The 15,742-nt window shown below is 45.8% G+C and overlaps 1 protein-coding gene across 18 annotated transcripts in view; it reads left to right on the forward strand.

Moving 5' to 3' along the window:
• The window catches only part of Tacc2 (transforming acidic coiled-coil containing protein 2), a 204,824-nt gene that overhangs the window by 124,237 nt on the left and 64,845 nt on the right, over nt 1-15,742 (forward strand). The window contains exon 1 of one of the 18 annotated variants that reach the window (XM_063244876.1): nt 8,234-8,694. The exons of 14 other annotated variants lie outside the window; for them this stretch is intronic. In XM_063244876.1, coding sequence (XP_063100946.1) covers nt 8,627-8,694 — 68 coding nt within the window. In that variant the 5' untranslated portion in view covers nt 8,234-8,626. Of the gene's footprint in view, nt 1-8,233; nt 8,695-15,742 lie in introns of those variants that run through there. 3 more of the 18 variants (XM_023561557.2, XM_063244877.1, XM_023561558.2) reach the window with 3 other exon arrangements.

Below are 15,742 nucleotides of genomic sequence, written 5' to 3' on the forward strand. Positions count from 1 at the left end.
CAAGAAGTTGGAGCTTCTGAATTCGCTGTTTTAGATGTTCTTCTGGGAAGCTTTCCACCTGAGGGGGACCTCTCTGAGGCACTCCAGATGGGCAGGCTGGTGCTCTCAACCTATTTCTCCAGTCGGGCGGGAGAAACCAGCTTTGCCATCCATTTTGGCAGCTGGGAAATCCCATCTCTGTTTACACCCAGTGTTCTTCTTAAAAAGCCTTTTATTCTAGTACAAAGTAGCCTTAAAACTAGTAAATTTAAGCTTTAGAAGAACTCATTCAATTAACATGTCAACATTTATTTCAAACCAAATATAACATTAAAGCTCTTAACGAGAACTAAAATCTCTTCCTAGTGCTTAAGGAATTTTCTGTTCTTCCTGAAAATAGTTCTGAGAAGAAAGATGACATATACTGGTTATATTTTTAACCCTAGACATAAGCAATTACCTGGCCCAGGTGAGTCCATTGATTCTCTTTTTAGGTTTTTTTGGGGGGTACCGGGGATCAAACTCATGACCTTGTGCTTGCCAGGCAACCACTGTGCCACTGAGCTATAATCTTTGATGCCTCTTACTAGATTTAGAATGAAACTATTTCTTAGTGGGATCCTGAACTCTGGAGGCTGGGTTTTTATTTGACCAAATGGGTGCCTGGCCTGTTTGTTTGCCTATGATTTTAAACTCAATTCGTTAAGTTAGTTACAGGACTGGGGGAGGGTCTGGCACAGTTATAAGAAAATTACTTAACACTTAAAATGCATCCACTTGGGTCAAAGTTTTACTGGTTAATAGTTGGAGAAAATGTTTGAGACTTCATCTTATAAAAGGAAATGAAAATCATGAAAATTATTATATTTTATGTGTAACAAAATGTGAACTTTGATGATAACCATATGTTAATGCTTAGAGTCAGGGAGGAATTTGGGCCACATTTTTCTGCCCAAGTTTTGGGGTTATGTATTCTGAACTCACAGTTGACTTTTGCAGCTCCACAGAGGCACTTTCCCATCAACAGCTTGGGAACCCTTTCCTGTTCTTGGATGCTCATATCTCCTCTTTTGAAGCCACCTTTCAAAATTACTCTGGTAGATGCCTCTGCTTTAGTTGCGCTCAGAGCTCTGACTCTGCCAAACTCTTCTTTTTATTGGTTCAGTGAGTTTCCAGCCATTCATCAGAATCACTTTCATTGATTTCATGACATCTTGCATTTTCTTCCAGGCTGGCAGTTTTGTTGATTTTTCTCCCCTTGTTTTAGTGGTATTATGAAGACTAAACCTACATCAGGTTCAAACAGACCTACATCCCCAGCCCCTTTTTATTTTGAGACGGGATGTCACTAAATTGCCATCCTCCTCCCTCAGACTCCCAGAGTGCTGAAATTAAAGACACCTGCTGGCTTTGCCTTTTGATTGGTGGCATTGCATATGTGCCCCAACAATCAGCAAGCCTGGTTTGGTATGGAGTGTAGTGGTATATGCCCTAATCCAAGCACTCTGAAAGGCTGAGGCAGGAGGATGGTGAACCAGCCCAGACTGGGTAACTTTGTAATTTAGTGAGATCCCGTCTCAAAATAAAACATAAAAAGGGCCAGGGTTAGTGTGAAGGCCCTGAGGTGAATCTCCAGTACTGCAAAATTAAACAAAAAGACTGATTGGAAAGACCTATGAAGCCAACAGGAGTATTTGAAGGATGACTAAGACTATTAGAGGTTTTGTTGATAAACATATTCCTAAAGCTGCCCTTCACTTCCCCATATGTAACCTTGTTACCATGGAGATGTAGATGGTGAGGCTCCTGAGTGCAGGCTGGGGCAACTAGACAGACACTGCCCAGCAACTTCTGATGTTGCTGATTACTGCTCGCTCCTGATTGACTTGCTAAAGTGGCGATATAAAATTGAGTGGTGGATTGGTGGAATGTATTGTTGGAAACATCATCCATTGTATAGGTACAGTTCCTTGGCAGAACAGGTACAAGACCTGGGGCTAGGGATATAGCTCAGTGGCACAGTGCCTTTCTGGCAAGTGTGAAGTCCTCAGTTTGATTTTTAGTCCCCCCCCCAAAAAAGGACTTACAGGAGAGGGCATGAATGTCAGTTATAAGAAAAGCTGTTCACCCATGGAGTGATCTTGTTTTGTTTTTGTTTAATCTGCTGGTTTAGGGTAGTATAGGTGATCATCATTATTGCCTTTTTTTCTTTGGCTGCCAGGAAGCTTCAAATCAGACTTAGAGCCTGTGCCAACAAGGGCTCCTGTTGGTTCTTGCAGGCTGGGCTCCCACTTTCATCTTTTCCTTAGCTCCTGTAGCTAGCAAGGTGATATCCTTTTGTTGTTAGGTAGGGTATATTTTCTAAAAGTTATCTTATAGAATGTTGCCTACCATTTCCATCGCTGAATTAATTTGGCAAGGGAAGGAGGATTTTGAGAATCTTGTTAAGCCTTGCATGGAATTTATGTTACTGATTTCCTTTTCATATGAAATGTGACTTCTCTACACTTGCTTAACTTTTTGCACAGCTCTGGGATTTTCAGGGTCAGCCAGTCTGCTTGCCTTCCTTCCTCCTCTTCTCCTTCCCACCCTTCCTTCCTAGAGCTACAAAGATAACTAGATTGTATCATGAATTTTCCATTTTAAAATAAAAGGCAGTCTCATCTCTTTTTACTGACTTCTTTTCTTGCCCTTTTTAGGATACTTCCCTGGGTCTAAAGCAAAATCCTGAGCCTTCAGCTTCTACCATAAGTGAATACCATACCATACTTGAAGTAACATAGCCTTGGAGCTGTCCTTGTGTGTGAAGAACTTTGAAAGGTCCTGTGTGTGAATGTGGAGTAGGGAGGTATAGATAGATCACCTCTTTTCAAGGAGTGAATGAGAAAACCTTCTGGAAAAGATGAGCTTCTTCTGTGTTTAGTTCAGGAAAACCAGAGACTCCCTCTGGTGAGGGTGAGATGTATACTGGTGTATGAGAGATGCAGAGAATACACATGTAGTGGAAACAGAGGAGCTCACCATGTTTCTACCCTTCCTTTATGGACTGTAAGACTGAAGACGTTCCCTGTGACCCCAGGTCTTCTTCAGTGTGTATTTAAGGGGCTCTGGCTATGCATGGACATCATTCATGGCTGCAGAATGGGAACAGAACACAGACATACACATAAGTTGAGACTAACAAGACAGGTAGTGCCAGAGCTAGGGTTATGAGAATGGGGGAAAAGTGTGATAGTGCCAGTGCTGGACAGTAGCGGGGCCATAATGTTCAGGCGGAAGTAAGAGAGATGGCAGATTTGGGGCACTAGTAGCTCCTTGGTGGTAAAGTCACAGTGATGCTCTTTCCTGTCTGGGCTTAAAAAAGTGACAGGATCAAGTCCAGGAGGTAGAATTGAGACTTTCCTGAAGATAGGAAACAGGGCCTGAAGCTTTTGGAGCAAGATTGAGTGATATGCAAGCAAGCCTGTCAAAGTCCAGGGAAGAGGATCCTGGGTCTGTAAAACCTGGGTAGAAAAAGCCCAGAGACTTCTTTTCCTGAGCTGCAGCCAGGTACTGTCCCTTAGGCTGAGCTTCTGCACAGTCCCTGCTCAGGTGTACTGTGGTGCTGGGCTAGGGCCACATGGCTTCCCAGCTTCTAGAATTTTAGGCAGGTAGTGTGTGTTGAGCATAGCACATGGGTGATCAAAAAGTGCAGGGTGTGCATGTGTGATGTGGGATTAGACTCAGGCTGTAGGCTGGGGACTGAGTGGGCAGCACCAGCACCATCTCAGCCTGGAGTATGTGTAAAGGGGCTCCCTAGAGAAAGGTCCTGGGGTTCTCACACACTGCGTGCTAAGTAGGAAGGCCAAGGGCTTGAGAGAATGGGACCATACCCAGTCCCTCTCTCCACCTGTATTTACAGCCTTAAATTCTCTGAGTGGGCTTTCCTGCAATCTGACCTACTTTCCTTTAGCATGTGCTTGGGCTAATTAGCAGCTCAGGGGGCCACTTGTAGTGCTCCTAGAGTTTTGTTGCTATGGCAACTGGAATCTGCCCTAAAATTGCAGGCCAAGGTGGAGCTGCTTCAATTTGTTTTTCTTGGGGTGTCAGAGTGTTTCAAATTACTGGTTCTTAACTGTGTTTTAGACCCTTGTACTTTTGTGGGACCCAAGACCATGCAACACAGGATTTACCTCTTGGTTACAGGGATTTTTCAGACTTGCTGATCTTTCTGGTATGTGCCCGTAATCAGTGCGAGCAAAGACTCATCTGGGTCTCCGTATATAGGCCAAGGCACATAACAGGTGCACTAATGTATGTTTCTGAAGTGGTACTTTATTCCTTGATTTATCCAGGTCTGTAGGGTGTCTTGGGGCATGAGAAAGAAAAGTTATGGTGGAGTCTGTCTCTGTGACCTTGGTGTGCCTTCAGGGTCCTAGACTACGTACACTATGTCCCAGAAGCCTGTAGAGGGGATGATTGAGGTCAGGGTCTCATTAGGGTCAGGGCTAGAAGTGATGGGAATCACTGATGTGATCTGGAAAGAACCTGCTCTGCTGGAGAAGCCTGTGTCCTTCACAGAGTGGCCGAGAGGAGACAGGGCTGGAAATGGGGAGGAAAGGAAGGGAGGAGCAGCGAGCATGTGAAGGTCGGGGGTAAGCAGGAGGCAAAGAGCAGCCTGTGTGGACTCTCCAGATGACTGTCACTGTGGACTCTGTGGGCTGACCCTCAGCCTGGCCCAAGTAGGGGCTGAGTGTGTGTTGTAATAAATAAGGGAATGAGTGATTGGCATGCTATCTGCCTGCAGTTTAATACCTTTAGATTGTTAGGTGCTTTCTTATTGCACATACCAGTGAATTAACCCTTAGAGGGTGAATTTGGGTGTGAGGACAGGGAGGGAAGGAGGGAAGCAGTCAGACAGGCAGGAGTGGAATGTGTGCTAACAGCTGCTGTGGGAACTGTAACCCAGCAGCAGCGTGTGCCTCTTAGGGCCTGTGAATCTCTTAAGCTATTTCAGTGGCCCTGGACTGTTTGGTGGTTTCCCTGGTCTGACTTATTCATTTTTCTATCTTTTGCTGTTGTTCCTGGTACTATCAGTGTATTCTGTCTTAATTCAGGTTGCTGTAACAAAAATACCATAGACTGGATGAGAAGGCCAGGGTACCAGCATGATCAGATTCTTGATGAAGTTACATGCTTCACAGGGGTGCAGAAAATTTTACATCTTGTCGTCTTTTTATAAGAGCATTAACTTCATGCTGCAAGACATTCAGGACCTATCTGATATCCAGTCAGCTCCCAAAGACCATTCCACTGGGGAGTAGGGCTTCAAAAGATGAATCGGAGAGGGCATAAGCATTCATGCCATGGCACATCCTTTTCCTTCCTCATTTTCTCCTGCTTTGCTTTTTCTGAAGGCTAAATAACCAAGTTCACTTTAGTAAAGTCAGAATCGAAAAGTTTTAATTGAGAGTCTGAGAGGCTCTTTCTATAGAGAAAATCACACAAACTAATAATATATTTGCATCACATTACTGGTTGCATTGGTTTCAATTGCATTGACCTCAAAGGTGCCCAAGTTCTGCTTGTTTCTGGCCTGGTTCTTGGGCATATGTTTGACTGGTGAGAAGGTCTCAGCTTCCTATTAATACGTCACTATGCTGTAAGTTTTAGGTGATTGTGATTCTAAGTAGAAGCCCCTGATTTTAATGGTCTTTTATTTCCTTTTAGTATTAAATTTAGGGTACTAGTGGTCCTGCGCTTTCATAGATAGTATTTTATTTGCCCAATGCCCTTGCAAAATAGATACAATTTCTCTTTTGCCAGCTGAGGAAGTAGAGGCTCACACTGTTAAGCAGTTGGCTCATGGCCACCCAGCTAAGAAGGTTCTGAACTCTGGTCTTGTTTTAAAATCCTCTCAGTATTGCAGCAAAACCCCTATCTACTAAGGGGTAAGAACATTATGATATGTGATTTTGTATGTTATACAAAAAACAGAACCCAAAGACAAGTTCTAACGATGGTTTCTTATCTCCCACAGCTCCAAGGTATTTTCCTAGTGCCAGCTTGGCTGAAATCCATTCCCTAGGTGCCCAGGGAAAAGGTCATGTTCCTCAAAATATTAAGAGTCTAGATTATTGTTATGAGTGTTATGAGTGTATAGCTCTGCATGGTAGGATTCTTTGGGTTCCCAATTGCAAATGGAGCCAGCAAAGTCTGTTTTCTGATACAGAAGTGAACCTACAGGTGTTAACAATGGTGCTAGGATGCACAGTTTGCCATCAAATGATGCTTAGCATTGACAGTGAGTGATGCCTTCCTGGGGAGTGTTTTCTAGTGCAGGGTTTATCCATGCCACCCACTGACAGTGACTTTGCCTGCATGATTGACATAGTCATTAGCTATTTTCATATAAATGCAAGAGTAAATCCTCTTAGTATCTCTGGGAAATTTTATGTTGCTGAGTCCTGGGATATAATAATGATAGTCTGATGTTTTGTTTGACACTGATGTTAAATATGAATAGAAGAAAGTCAGCCCCAAGAAGCTCTAGACTATCCTAACATTGCAAATGGCAATCCCAAATGTGCCCATCTGTTATGGTTTATATCAGGATGTACCCCCAAAGCTTCATGCACTCATAGGCAGGGCTTTTGAAAGGCAATTGAGGGGCTGGAGATTTAGCTCAGTGGCATAATCGCCTACCTTGTGAGCAGGCAGTCATGTGTTCGATCTCTGGTACCAATAAAAAGACAAAAAAAAAAGGCAATTGAATTATGGAGGCACTATAGCTCAGTGTAACATTAGCTATAGTGTTAACAGTATAACCATTAGCGTGGGCATTGGTTGGAAGAAGTCAGTCATGAAGGTGTGACTTGGAAGGGTATAGCTTCCTCCCTGGCCTTTTCTTTTGCTCCCTGCTTCTTGGCTACCATGATGTGAGCAACTTCTTCTGTGCTATGCCCCTTGCTATGCATGCTGTGGTGGAGCCAGTGGACCTTGGACTGAAACATGAGCTAAAATATGTCTCTTCTTATTTAAATGATCGGCATCCAATATTGTGTTTCAGCAATGAGAAACTGACAGAGACACCATCCAAATATCCGTGGCCACAGTTTTAGAATGCATGGAGCATATTGAAGGAAAATTTAAAATGCTTTGAGTAGTTTTATTTTGATTTGATTTTTCTTTTGGCCATAATTTAGATACGTTTTAGGTTAACTACCCCATGGGTGAAGAAATGGTGAGAAGATATGAAAATCTTTAATTTACCCATGGGTGGACCTATCTGAATTCAGTTGTGAGTCTGTTCTTGGAGCTCACAAAGCCGTTGTGCTGAATGCAGAGCAGGAGAGAGGGTCTGGTCCCCAGGCATGCTTCCAAACTTCCTGAGCCCCAAAGGAGAGGAATTCTTCGATTATCTTCAGTGAGAAGCGCCCAGAGCTAGAACTTTGAGAGTTTCAGAGCCAGGGGAGGGGGATCTGGCCACTACCCAGTAGGGGACTGGGTTTGGGTTTGCAGGCTGGCCTGTGCTTGTCACTACAAATTGCCTTTCACCTTGTCACCTGTGTCACTACAAATTGCCTTTCTCCGCAGACACTGGTGTTGTTTCATAGGGGCCTGACATGAACAATGCAGCTTGTCTGGCCTCTCTGTTTGTTTAGGGTGAAGCTATATGTAGGGCTTGTCTGTGTGGAAAACACTGGTGGCCAAAGATGGTGTTGCAGACCCACTGCCTGTAGCTAGGTCTGTGTCCCCTTCTCGCTTTCTCCAACCCCTGGGAAGTAAACCTGGCATACTTGGAGGTCTTGTCTTCCTGAGTGGGAAGAGCTGAGATAAGAGACTCCCCCTGGAATACACCTTAGTTCCTTCACAGCCTGGGTGGCCAGTGGACCTAGAGGTGGACAGTCCTGGTTTTTTACTACAGTCTGTTTACCTGTCCCTCCAACCTCCGGGGCCCTGAGACGGGAGAGACCATTTCCTTCTTTTGGAGGGATGTACTAGCCGAAGGAAAATCCTGGTGGTCCACGCGCCTAATCACACTTCTACTTCCTGGGGCCCCGGGGCCTCCCACCCTGAAGCGCATAGTATTTGCACAGTATTTGCATCTCAAAACCGTAGAGTGGGGGCGGTACCGGGTGGGAAAAAAGACAAGCGAGTCTGGGGCTTGACCAGTTTGGAGAGGGAGGGTCTTTGCATGCCTCCCCCGCCCTGTTTCCGGAGCCAGCCTCCGAGCTTTGTGAAGATGCGGGAGTCCCGGCTGCTCAGCGGTGGTGACATCATCGTGTCCTACACCGAAGCGGGGCTCCCAGGGCCTTAAGACAGATCCATTCAGACCCCAGCGGCCCTCACGCTCAAGCTCTCGCTCGCGAGCCCCAGGCAGAGCCGCGCGCGCGGCCACAGTCACGCGCACACCTAGGCGCGCGCCGGCTGCACTCGCGCACACATTTCCTCGGCGCTCGCCCCGTGGGCTTGACTTGGGCCGCGAGCTGCAGCTTCCAGCCGCCGCCGCCGCCGCCTGCCGCCCCCACGGATGCCAATAGCTACTTCCATCTGCAGTGCAGTAACCCGGGCCGCCGGCCGGCCCGCCCCGGGCTCCCGGCTGGAGGAACCGCGCCAGGACGCTGGCCCTGCCTGCGGCTAGCCTGCACGCCTGGGCGCAGCGAGGATGGGAGGGTCGCAGTCCCTGCAGCCAGCCCCGTCCCTCGACCTGAACCAGGAGGTTTCCGAGGCCATGTAAGTGCTGCGTCCGGCCGCCCAGAGTCCCCCGGGGAGGAGGAGAGGCTGCCTGGCTTTGTTAGAATATTTCTCCTGATGCCCGTGCAGCTGGTGTCTGGGCTGGCCTGGTATTTAAGGGAGCCTTGCACGGCTTTACCTGATGGCCACTGCTACTGGCATTTTGTCCCCTGGCTGAAATGGGCATCTGGCAGCCTCAAGATAGTGCTGGGAGCCGAACGAAGCCCCTTAAATTCGATTTTGGTTGTGCAGCAGTGGAATACTTGTTTGGGGGCTTCTTGTTCTATCAGCATCTTTTCTTCTACACCCCCCTACACACAGTGGTATTTCCTGCAAAGGAACAGCCAGGAAGCAGTGAAGGCCTCCTCCTAAGGAAGAGCCTTACAGTGTGGTAGCTTCGTGCCCAAAGAGACAGACTAGTCTACAGACAGATGCGGCATGGATGGACAGATGGTGGGGAACTCACTGGTGGACGCAGAGTCCAGTTAGCCTAAGCATCACCCATGTACTCACTCTCTGGTGAACACTGAGAACAAGGCCGCTTGCTATTATTAGTAAAGACAGCCCAACAGCCTTGTCATTGGTGGAAGCAGCCCTTGACTGTGCATCGATCCAGGAATCTGATCTTTTCGCTAAACCACAGAGCTGGTGTGCTCAGACATGGCCTTTATGCTGGATGAGTGTTTATTAGAATTCCCATTTCTGTTATGGTTGTCTCAATTATCTACCCAGGCATGTTTGAAGATGGGCTTGTTGGTGAGGTCTGCCTGTGGGGTCACATTTCAGCAAGTCAGGCTGCTGTCCACAGTGGACTTTCGCTGTCCACAGTGGACTTTCGCAATCCACTCTGAGACCTGCTTTTCTTTTCCAAAATGTGCTTCAGAGAACATTTCTGGGGACTTAAGGGTGGGCGTTGCTGTAGGTTCTTAGAAGTCTTTGATGTATACATGAAAAGATAGCAAGGACTGGTCTGTGTGTCATAGTAAGGATAGAGAGTCTTCCTCCCTGGTCCCCACACCAGAGCTATAGTGAGAAACTGGCTCCTTGCCGTGATGTAATGCCGGGTCGAGCCACATGGTTTCCCAGGCTTTGGCTTTGAGCAGTGTGAATCGTTTTTTAGGAGCAGGTGTGTGCTCATTGTTTGTCTTTATTCCTGTCACTCAAGAAGATATCATCTTACAGTGAAGCTGCATCCCATTTGAGGGTTTTTGTTTGTCTTGTTTTGTCATAAGCTTTGTACTCTGCTGTCCTGCCGCTCATTCAGGTGCAGCAGTATTGTAAGGTGTGTGGACCTGCCTGCTGCGCTGCAGGACTGTAGCCTAAGCAGGGAGGAACAATTTTGGCCACTGTTTTAGAAGTCTCTAAACTGGAAATCAGTTAGTGGGTGACAGACACCAGCTCAATAGCTACTGTAATACCCCCGAAGCACTTAAGAGACTCAGAAAGGATAATGTGACCATATGTTTAGGAAAAAGTGCTCTTTAGCCCACCAGTCCCAAACATCCCTGGCCTCTTTCTCAGTTTATAGATGACCTCTTTGCTGAGGGTACCTTTTTGGATAAAGGCCCTTAAGGTTCTGTCCTGTGGAGACTGTGATGTTTAAATACAATTTAGGGCCAAATGGCTATGTTGGGATGGAAGCTGCTCATCAAATATTTTCGTGGTCGAAACATGGCTTCTCTCACAGGAAATGATACTTATGAAATGTCTCTGAATATGATCTTTAAAATAATGTATTTATTCATTCACAGAATCCCTCCTTCGGTCCCCTAAAATTTTTGTTGTAAAAAATTGGAGAGAGGGGGAATGTTTGGGGCAGTGCCAATCCTACTACTTTCTGCTCTACACTGGTCCTTTCCAGTGTAGAGGTTTTTGAAATATATTAAAGGAGCACCTCTTTTCCACACAGGCACAAGTCTTTCATGATAGTATATATTTCCATGCACCTAAACATGCATGCACATGAATAATACAAGAGACAGTGCAAGTCCCAGGGCAGCAAAGAGCTGCCATTGTAAGATGATGCCTTCAGGGCTGTAGGAATGGAGCCAACAAGGGCTGCTCACTTTCTGACAGTTGGAGCCCCTGATGACTGGAATCTAAGTGGATGCTTCTCCCTTTCTGTGATGAAAGACGGGCTTATAGAGGACTGTGGGTAAGAGTAGAATCAGGAAGATTTATCAGTGACTAGGGCTTTTTTGTTTGTTTTAGCATGCTTTCAATTTATGACTGGGGTGCCTTTACACATCTGTGCTGATCTAAATGACAGCATAGGTCTGTATAAGACAAGCAGTAGACTGGGGAGGAAGAGAGACAGGAAGGCTTATGGAATTGGAGACTGGGGCAGGGATGAAGGTTTAAAGTCACCAGTCTCTTGCTACTTCCAGGTGTTTCACAACTGCAGCATCAGCTTTCTCTTAGGCCTGTCAGAAATGCAGATTCTCAGGCTCTGCCCCAGACCAGCTGAATCAGAAACTCCATTTTAATCAGGAATGAAAGATGCCCAAGTGATGTGGGGCAAGTCAGAATTGGAGAACCCTTGAACTATTTGTTTCCTTCTCCGTCCAGGTCCTTGAGAAATTGCTTTCTGCTTTCCTAGCTAACCTTTGCTGCATGGAAAAGAAATTCTGATAACCCTAGCCACTTCCAGGTCAAAAATGGGTAGCAGGGAGAGGAGTAATTCCATAGTGGAAACCCTGATTTCATTTCATTTTTTTTCTACTCTTTATTCTCTGGATATTGAACTGAGGGCTTCTTGCATGCTAAGCAAGCACACTGCTGCTGAGCTGCAATCCTGTTTTAGAAACCATGGTTTCTCAGCAGAGATGGGGGAACTAGCACAGGAAAGGGACAGGAAGTACTTGAATAAATGTGATCTTTATGTATTGATTAGCCTGCTCTTCATCCTTCTCCCTGGGTAACACTTGGGACTTTGCTTCTACTAATTGAAGCAGCATTAAATACGTTGTCATTTGTGTGGTTGGAGATCCTATTCCACGGTCTATCCCAGCTTCCTCCAGGTTACTACCCCCCAGCCACAGAGAGCCAGGGGCCAGGGGCCCTTGTCATCTGAGAACCAGTAGAGTGATTTTGTTACAATGCAGGCCGCTAGATGGTGCACCTCTCTTGGGTGGAACACATGCATTGGCAATAAATAAATAAATAAATAAATAAATAAATAAATAAATAAAAATGCAGATGTAGAAACCCACAGCTCAAAACAGAGAGGCCAAAGGGAGTGGGAGAGAAATGAGGGGAATGAAGCACCAGGCTGTGGTGATTGAGGCACTGGCAGAGGGAAGGGTAAAGACAGTGGCACATACAAAGTGAGGGTTTTACGCTCTAGGTGTTAGCACTGGTATGGGATCCAGGACAGGTTCCTAGGTTTTTTGTGTGCAACTAACAAAGGATTGGATGTAGCATGGGATAGTAAGGAAAAAGCATTAAAGTTTATTAAAGCAATGGTATGTTCAGAGTGAATGGACTTGTGCCTATAAAAAGAAAGTCACACAAGTGCTGAGGTCATAAGGTATAGGAGTCGCACTGGTTCTGGGGTACCTGCCACTGGGGTCTTGTAGAGCATGATTGACAACATGATTGACAGAGTGCTAAGTCATGTCACCTGCATCTTGCTCACACTTTGCTCTGTTGTCATTGGTTGTATGAGATATAGTCCAAGGATGAACCCACAGAGCTCCAGTTGAAGAAAGGTTACTGCAGATTCCAGGGGCAGGTATGCGTGCTGGCCTGGTTTGAATTTTGGAATTTCCAGAGAAGGCTCAGGGGTCTTTGTTTTTGTTATCTCTGCCTCCATTTGTAAGCCTTAGGATTAGGCAGGGGGAGGGTTGGCTCCAAGCCTTGTTCAGTTTCAGGTGAGTGGAAGGGAGTGGTCTAAGGGTGAGAGGAGGGAAGTATGGGAAACTCTAATTATATTATTGATATTATGGTGACTAAGAGAAGGAAGTAGCCTTGGCTGAAATATGAAAACTGGATTAGGAGCTAGTTTGGAGGAAAGTTGATGAGTTCGGGATGGGACTTGAGAAGCAGGTGGGATCAGAAGCAGGTGACAAGGGAGAGTAGCTCACACAGAGAAATCTTGGGCACTGCTTCACTAGGTGGAGTGGTTTGGAGCTCTACTCAGCTGTGGTCATAGGCCAGAAAATGGGGTTCTGTTTCCTTCCCTCACTTGTGTGTTTCTGGACCATCTCTGTTTCAGCCTATGAGCTGTAGATGGGCCATGATTCTGCTTTGAGGTGTTTCTCAGAGGTTAGACAATATACTTGTGAAGAGTCTTTGAGATGATGAAAAGAGATGCTCTGTGCCTCGGAATCATGCTTCTCAGTCATTCAGGGGATCAGAACGGCTGCGGGGATCCAGTAGGAACCTATCTTTAGCCCAACTGGATCCTGTTTAAAGCCTGATTTCTTGAGATAACCCTTGGCTAAATCATTTACCTTAAAAGACAGAATTTCTAATGTAAACTACAGCTGTTTCTGAGTTCCCAGAAGCAGATTTTACTTTGGATGTTATTGTTGGACACAGTGTTTTTTTCCCCCTAAAATTGAATAAGCTGAAAAGTTATCTGTTGAATAGGAGGAGTTTGAGTTCCAAAGGCTCCTGATGGGCGCCCTTTTCTCCATCTTTATTCCTTGAGAGCTCCAGCCTGACCCTGGGGTGTTGTGTTCAGGTACTTAAGGGTTCTGGCCCTTTACCAGTTTCTGTGTGGGGCATCCCTGGAGTTTCTCTGTGGGTTGGGTGGGGCAAGCTGAAGGCAAGAATGTTCTGAGGCCTTCTAGGCAGCTCCCAGGTGTCTGAAGGATCCCTTTCTGCTGAGGCCTTGGGACAGGATGCTCCCCCCTGGTAGGGTAAGTAGCTGGTACTCTAGTATTGACTGAGGTGATTCTGTCGACAAGTGTTACATCAAGGTCAGGGAATTCTGGGTCACTCTTCCCCTCGACCCTCCCATTTCTGCCTTTGTGTTTCTTTCTCCTATCTACAGCCTGTTTCTGCGACTATATTGCTGGTTGCCTAGGAGACTGCTTTAGCCTGTACTATGATTGGCTGCTCTTGCCAGATGGATTACCAGAGCTAGGGCAGCATTGAGGATAAGCAAAAGATGTAGAACAATTCCATCCTTACTCCTTCAGATAAGGTTGTAGACTTAGGCACTGTAAATAATTGTTCCATGAAAACCAATTGTTTATGGACTCATGCCTTTGTTCCAGATGGGACAGGGGCTGGAGGAGACTAATTGCATGCAGACAGCTGAGTCAGAACTGCTCTCACTCACTCGCTCTGAGTTGGGTGTGATAGCTCGGATGACACTGGTTCTGTTTATATTTATGAATCCTTGTTAGCAGTTGTTTCTGGAGAGTAGGTGGGTGCTGTTTGGTGTTGCCAAATGTGGAAACAGAGCTGGATGTCGTAGCATCAGTGCCAGAAGAGAAAAGCTTTTTCCCTTTGCCTGTGGAGTAAACTTAGACTCAGTAGAAACTTCTGTGTGTTGTCTTTGCATGCCAGGCATTTTCATTATAGAAACAGGATATCCATTTCTCCTAAGGAGGGTTTTGCAGGTAAGGAAACTGAGTCCTCTGGATAGTTTAAATCAAGGGATCAGCAGTCTTGGTAACTTTTTAGGGTTCATGAACATTAAATCTGCTGTTTTAGTACAAAAACAATCATAGATAACACATAAATCAGTGTTCTAATAAAAGTCATAAAAATGACTTTTATTATGACTGGTAATGGCTATACTGGTGGTTGGTGTAGGGCTCTGACCTATGTCCCTATCCCGGGACCATAGGCTGTGTAGGAATCCCAAGCCTTTGGCCCAGCTAGTGTTTATTTCTTGTTTTCTCTCTGAGGGAAAAACATGTCTCCTCTATGCTAATAGATTTTAATAATGGTATTGTGTTAATAGCACCTTCATTTATATTCATGTTCGCAACATCCTTATCCAGCTTTGTGTCTCCTCTTGGTTTAAGCTCAGACTTTCCATGTCCAGGATAGAGCGCTGATAACCTTCGTCCTCTCAAAAGCAGCTCAGTGATAGAGTACTTGTCAGCTATCCCCAGCAGTACCCCCACTTTCACCCCTAGCACTGCTAAAACAAGAACAGAGAAAAGCAAAGAGTGGGAACAAAACCAAAAATGTACATTCAGACAAACACAGCCCTACCTCAGTCTTTCCAGGCAGCTCATGGCTCTTCATCTCCGTAGGCAGTCAAACAGGAAACCTAAAGGGCAAGTCTTATTTTTTCCCTTTCCCTTTCCTTCCCTATGTTCCTTAATTTCTGTTCTCTGCACAAAAGCCAAGATTATGGCCATTCTATAGCTCGTCTCTGTGTCTGCTTTCCATTGCTTGTCAAACCCTTGCAGGGCCATAAACTGCCACCTCTCCTAGGACAGTGTTCTCCAAAGAAACAGGTCACCTGTCAGCTCTTGGACTGTACAGTGCTCTCCTGCTTGAGAGACTTGGCACCCAAAATGCTCTCTAGAAAGTCTTCCGTGGTCAGCTCCCTCACCAGGTTCGATTCTTGACAGGCTTCCCCCTGTCGTTCTCTGGTGCCGAGCAGCAAAACTTCTGCAATCATGGGCACTATCCATTGCAGTAGCATCTAGCCGCATGTGGCTGTTGAATGCCCAGAAGGTGGCTAGTGCAGCTTAGCAAGTTTTTAATTTTAATTAGTTTAAGTTAATTCAAATTTATTTAGCAACACAGAGCCAGCAGCTGTTACACTGGCTGCCATAGCCCTATATTATTCTGTTTCAGATTTATCCTCCTCAGCATACTTTGTAATTGTATGATTTACTTAACTGTTTCCCTTAGAATGAGGCAAGGGCAACATGAGGGTCTTTACTTGTGTATGCTTCTATCCCCAGCATACAGCAAAGTGCCAGCGACATTGTGGATACCAATATATGCTTGTCAAGTAAATGTTTGCATAAACAAATGAGTGGGCCTCTTACTAGCAAGAATCATAACCACATCTGCACTGCACCAGGCCATGGCTAGGGCCCTGCAGTCTACCAGGGCTGGGTCTGGCTGA

Source organism: Cavia porcellus, unplaced genomic scaffold (assembly GCF_034190915.1).
Source record: "Cavia porcellus strain 051 isolate PalLab524CR breed Dunkin Hartley unplaced genomic scaffold, mCavPor4.1 scaffold_2, whole genome shotgun sequence".
Lineage (NCBI taxonomy): Eukaryota > Metazoa > Chordata > Mammalia > Rodentia > Caviidae > Cavia > Cavia porcellus.